Below are 6000 nucleotides of genomic sequence, written 5' to 3' on the forward strand. Positions count from 1 at the left end.
GGACACCAAACGAGGGTTGAGATCTGCACATCTGTATGTATATGAACACTCATATACCCAAGCATATACTGACATACTCATGCACTTACACATACATGCACATGCAAATATACACATATGTATAGCTTTACATGAAATTATATACTGATGCACACCTGTATGCAGTTACATGATCCAATTAAACTACCAGATATGTGTGTACGCACAGACACGTGTATATATACGTACGTACATGTGTGTGTGTGTGTGTGTGTGTGTATATATTTCTGTGCATATCTGTGGTATGGTGAATGGGGACATCACATATTAATAAAGTCACATTCCTAGAAGCAAATGACTTACTGACTGACACCCAGCATGGATTTCGTCGAGGTAGAAGCTGTCTGACACAGCTCCTGCAACACTACAACTGGGTATTAAAACAGCTGCTGAATGACTCAAGCATGAATGTGATCTATCTCAACTTTGCAAAAGCCTTTGACAAAGTTGACCATTGTATGATATGTCACAAACTGCGCGATCTGGGCATATGTGGAAAACTTGGAGAATGGCTGCACAACTTTCTAAATGATAGATGCCAGGCACTGCTGTTCATAGTGGCCCTCTCAGACATGCCCTTGGCTGCCCAGATAGCTACCCTTGCTAGCTATGCAGATGACACAAAAGTCTCTCAAACAATACAAAATCCTGGAAATATTGCACATCTGCAATGGGAGTTGGACGCAATATACAGGTGGGCTGAGGACAACAACATGCAGTTTAATGCAGGATAATTCCAGGCCTTACGCTACTAACACACAAAGCTAAACGACATGCAGATAGGATACACTGGCCCAGGAGGAATTGAAATCCCTGCATTAAAATCAGTGCGTGACCTGGGCATCGACATGAGCAATGATGCATCTTTCCAGGTGCATATTACCAATTTGGTAATAAAATGCAGATGGCTGACTGGTTGGATCCTCCGAACTTTCAAAACAAGAGAAAAGGAGACTTTGATGATCCTCTGGAGGACATACGTACTCAACCGCTTAGACTATGGTCTCCACACAATAAAAAATCAACAGCGGAACTCGAAGCAATCCAACGAAGCTACACCAAGAAAATCGTCTCGATGCAACATGTCAGCTACTGGGAAAGACTTAAAGAATTAAAACTCTTCTCCCTGGAATGAAGGTGGGCAAGATATGCAGTGATATACATCTGGAAAATCCTAAAAGGCCTTGTACCAAACTTTGGTATTGAAAATTATTCAAACTACAGAATGGGGCGCCACTGCATAGTGCCAAAGATCCCAGCGTCACCATCAAAATACAGGACCAGATACTGCAACAGCTAGGGCTTCAGGGGCCCACAGCTCTTTAATATCCTTCCAAAATGCCTGAGAGACCTGCATGGTGTGAATGTAGGTGTCTTTAAAACAAAACTGGATCTGTTCCTATTATGGGTTACAGATGAGCCTACTTCGCGGCAAGACACAGATGAGGGCAACAGCATCAAACTCCCTCATTGATCAAATGCCACATATTACAGGAGGTTCAAAGTAATGGTGTACCTCAATCAATGACCGCATGACAGCAGCTTTAAAGCTGAAACATTTTAAAATTGTAAAATAGTATATATATATATATATGTGTGTGTTTGTGTGTATATATATATGTGTATATATATATATATATATATATATATATATATATATATATGTACATATTTATGTACATATATGTATATTTAATAATATCAAGGGTAATAAGAAATATTAGAAATTTCTACTACCAGTGGCCTAGCGTGTAAAAAAATTAGTCTATAGACTATATATTATTCATAGAAATACAGTGTTCACTTAAACACATAAGAGGTATCCATCATAGGATTCCTTCCACGCTAGAAGGAACAGCTGAAGAGGACTTCGCCTGGCAAATTATTTTATTTGCTAAAGTAAGTCAGAAACCATTGGTCCAGGAGTTGGATGGTAATTGCTTTTATTGGTAATTGCTTTTATCATGCCAAAACTAACTTCGCCTGAGTCCACTCTGTAGAGTCGTAGGTGTTAGGAAGGGCATCCAGCCATAAAATCCCTTCCAAAACTGACACAGTACCCTTGGGTAGATTTTTTTACCTGGCCAACTTCTGTCAACCGTCCTACCCATGCACACATGGAAGATGGACATTAAATGATGATGATGAGGGTATATATATATATATATATATATATACACATAAATAAACACTCATGATGAGCTTTCAATTTTCATCTATCAATGTGTGTGTGTGTAAAAAAATAAATATAGTTTTGATTTTTCAGTGGTGTTGGTATTTTGATTGTGTTACTGCTTATTGAAATTGTCTGGGTGGAAGAAATCAAACTCCACCAAACTTCAGAGTTACTGTCAGTAGATTTAATAATGATATGAAACCCTACGCTTGTAGTTTGTACTTTATTGTGTTAATATTTTTGTTTTCATTTCTATAAAAATACCCATTTTAAATTTCGTGCGTGTGTGTGGTGGTGGTGGTGGTGGGGGGGTGTAAATATATATATATTTATAATTTAAAGAATGTAAAAATGTAAAGTAACTCATTTTTTGGCAACTTGATTACATATTTCTTTGAAGTAAAAAATATATTTTAGCTCTTTCTGTGTTACTTCCTCTACATGTAAAAGAGTTGGTACAATCACTACTTCTATACCAGAGGTGCCTTGTCTGCTGCTGTTTTACCAGGGGTGCCTTGTCTGCTGCTGGTGCCTCTCTTTCTTCATCTATCGTTCTTTCACTCCTCTTCTGTGAGATTTTACACTTAACATTTCAGCGAAAATACCTCTATTTTTGCTTATCATTTGTTGATATCATTCGTGATGTTACATATCTAATGTTAAGGTGTAAAGTTCTAAGTCCTAAAATTATACAACTAACTTTTACACGTTTTGAAAGTTCTCTTCATCATGATCTTATTCTTAATATACTACATGGATTTAATTTCGTAATTTGTGGATTGTTACTTTGGAGAATTGAAGCTTCGGTAGGGGAGATCTGATTCATTTGGATTACCATCTGTAAATGGTTTTGTAACTATGGCAGATGAAGAAGAAGAAAGTAAGTGTTTCCATGTGTTTATACATTTTTGCTTGCTATATTCCCAACACTATTTACTATTTTCTCTGTCCCAGATAAGTGTTACAGTTCTCAAACTTCTTACATCTGATATTTTCTTTTTATATCTGTAGCTATAAAAGAATATTTGATTGAAGAATTGAAAGTAAAACTTTGCTCTGTGTACTTAAAGACAGCAGCTATTAAAAGAAAGACCTTCATTTTATTATTTTATGTATTCAAAATACATTTAGTAACAAAATATATGGAGATTACTAAAACAGTAAATAAGATATGTTAACATTAATCTTATTTTAAAAACAAAGTAATGCACTTGGTTCTAAAATATATTAGAATATTTCTTTCTCATTTTCCTTTCTTTCCCCCTTTCTCAGAGATTAAAAGATGTTCTCTAAAAGTTGAAAAAGTTAAATATGAAATTGTAATTTGGATAATTATTAATTTGAGTTTTTTAATAAATATAGTTCCATAAATATAGCTTAATAGATGTTGTTATTTTAATAAATATAGTATATAAGTATAATACTAATCAATAACAACAACAGCAATAATAATAATAATAACAATAATAATAATAATATTTCTTCTCATAGAAAAGATATGGAAAACTTAATTGCAATGGTTTATGCTTTTCTGTTCGGTATCTTCTTATGGTACTGATACACAGTAACTGTGAAAATCAGACAAATCTTTTAGAATTTAGTAGAAGAACAAATTTCTAAATTATTGTGTATATATTGAATCTTTTGAGAAGTTTGTTTTTTTTCTTTTTAGTTCTATCTTGCTCTACAACTTTGTGATATTTCAAATTGCATGTTCAATTATTTTCCAGTATCGGTATATGAATAACACTTCAAAAATCCATTACTCCATCTTCATAATTCATGTAAAAACACAAATATATATTGTAGATATCAGTGTAAATAAACTTGTGATTCTTAAAATTGCAATTACTTGTAGCTTGCAGCTGAAATTTTACCTGTTGCTTTTAATTTCAAGCATAACAAACACTATTAGGAGAAAAATAATTTCACTGGGTCAGTCATTGAATTTGGTGCTTTGATCCTATTATCAGGTGTTCAGTACTTATGAGATAATCTTAATTCAAGTATTTATAAATTTATAGTTGCAACCAAGAAAGTCCTTTGATTGTTGTTCTATTAGATATTAGCATTTTAGGTCTAATTGAGGAACTTGAAGCGCTCAAATAAAAATCTGAACTACTTGCTGAATATTTGACCTCAGAAGTGAAAAAAAGTAGAAATATACCTGTTTAAGAGGAATGATGTTGACCAAAATATTTAATATGGTAATTATGTGTTTGTGTGTGTATGTGTATATATATATATATATATATATATATATATATATATATATATATATATACACACACACACACACACATGGATATACACATATACATCAATGTATATATATAAAATATATGTATACATATATAGACATATAAATGTTGGACGATTTGGTTCACTAGTCCTCAGTGAAATCGTCCAACCCATGCTAGCATGGAAAGAGGACGTTAAACGATGATGATCATCATCATCGTTTAACGTCCGCTTTCCATGCTAGCATGGGTTATCTGTCTGTCTGTCTGCCTATCTGCGCGCAGTGCGCACACACACACACACACACACACACACACACACACACACAGAGTAAGTCTCTGTAGTGCTATTGTTTTTCTGTCTGTTGTATAAATGTATTACATCTTTGTGTATATCTTCATAATTATTTTCTTAGAAATGTGACTAGTTAGTATCTTTTAAGTTCATATCAATTTTATTACTTGGTATGAAATCTAATAATGAAAGTTGTGTCATTTGTAGTTGATAATATTTTTGCATCAGTATGTCCCCATGGAGCTATAAAATGACTAGTGTGCCTATAGTACTTCTTGTTTTCATTATTTATTCTTGATTATTTCTCTCTAAATACAGTTACCTATTTCATATATTTATTGTAATCTTTTATTGAGGATTAATGTGGCTTTCAACTAAATCACTTCAACTATCAGTAGTAGTATACATCAACATACCTATTATCCATGATACAACATAAATCTCTCAGTAGCAAACATTTGATACTCTTAAGTCTGACTTTTATATTTTACTTCAACACTGTTTATCTTTCACTGTTTATCTTCTGAATCAACATTGCTTATCTCATGAAAATACTTTTATTTTGTATTTTATACAAGTACAGTTGATAATCCTTTTTATCTGGAATGTTTGGGACCAGATGTGTTTCAGTTTTTGTATTTGTTCAGTGTTCAGAATTGTATATTTGAAGCTATAAAATGAGACAACTTGGGTACAGGACCCAATCTAAATAAAGTTATCTGTTTATGTTTTATAAAATGGTATGTAAGTATATACATGTATACACAGTATGCACGCAAGCACAAGCACACACAAACACATGCATGTACACACACACACCATGAAAATAGTTCCATATAAATTTAGTACTTCCACAGGTATTGCATGTCATGTAACAGTTAGTTTCACTTTTCACCAAAACAAGCACCTAACACTTTCATATCAACTTGTCAACCTCATAAAACAGTTGCATGTCAGTTTTGGTTTCATTTTATCTTGACATACAACACTCCTATAAGAGAAAATATTTTCCGAATACTTTCAGAAATTTTCCATTTGTGGCATTTTTCCCCCACTCAAAAAGTTTGGGATTTTCAGATAAAGGATTATCAACTGTACTAAGCTTCTTTTGCCTGTATTTCTATTTCACACAGTTTCATATTTCAACATGTTATCTTATCCTGTTTTTAGGTACAGGCATAGCTGTGTAGTTAAGAGGTTCATTTCTCAACTACTAGGTTTCAGGTTCAATTTCACTGCATGGCACCTTG

At 33.3% G+C, this 6000-nt stretch overlaps 1 protein-coding gene across 8 annotated transcripts in view; it reads left to right on the forward strand.

The window, feature by feature from the left end:
• The window catches only part of LOC106873450 (dystrophin), a 712951-nt gene that overhangs the window by 28029 nt on the left and 678922 nt on the right, over positions 1 to 6000 (forward strand). For 3 of the 8 annotated variants that reach the window (XM_089343260.1, XM_089343296.1, XM_089343316.1), the window contains exon 1: positions 2521 to 3095. The exons of the other annotated variants lie outside the window; for them this stretch is intronic. In XM_089343260.1, coding sequence (XP_089199386.1) covers positions 3074 to 3095 — 22 coding nt within the window. In that variant the 5' untranslated portion in view covers positions 2521 to 3073. Of the gene's footprint in view, positions 1 to 2520; positions 3096 to 6000 lie in introns of those variants that run through there. 8 annotated transcript variants of the gene reach the window in all.

The sequence above is a fragment of the Octopus bimaculoides genome, chromosome 2 (genome assembly GCF_046866305.1).
Source record: "Octopus bimaculoides isolate indiv1 chromosome 2, ASM4686630v1, whole genome shotgun sequence".
Classification (NCBI taxonomy): domain Eukaryota; kingdom Metazoa; phylum Mollusca; class Cephalopoda; order Octopoda; family Octopodidae; genus Octopus; species Octopus bimaculoides.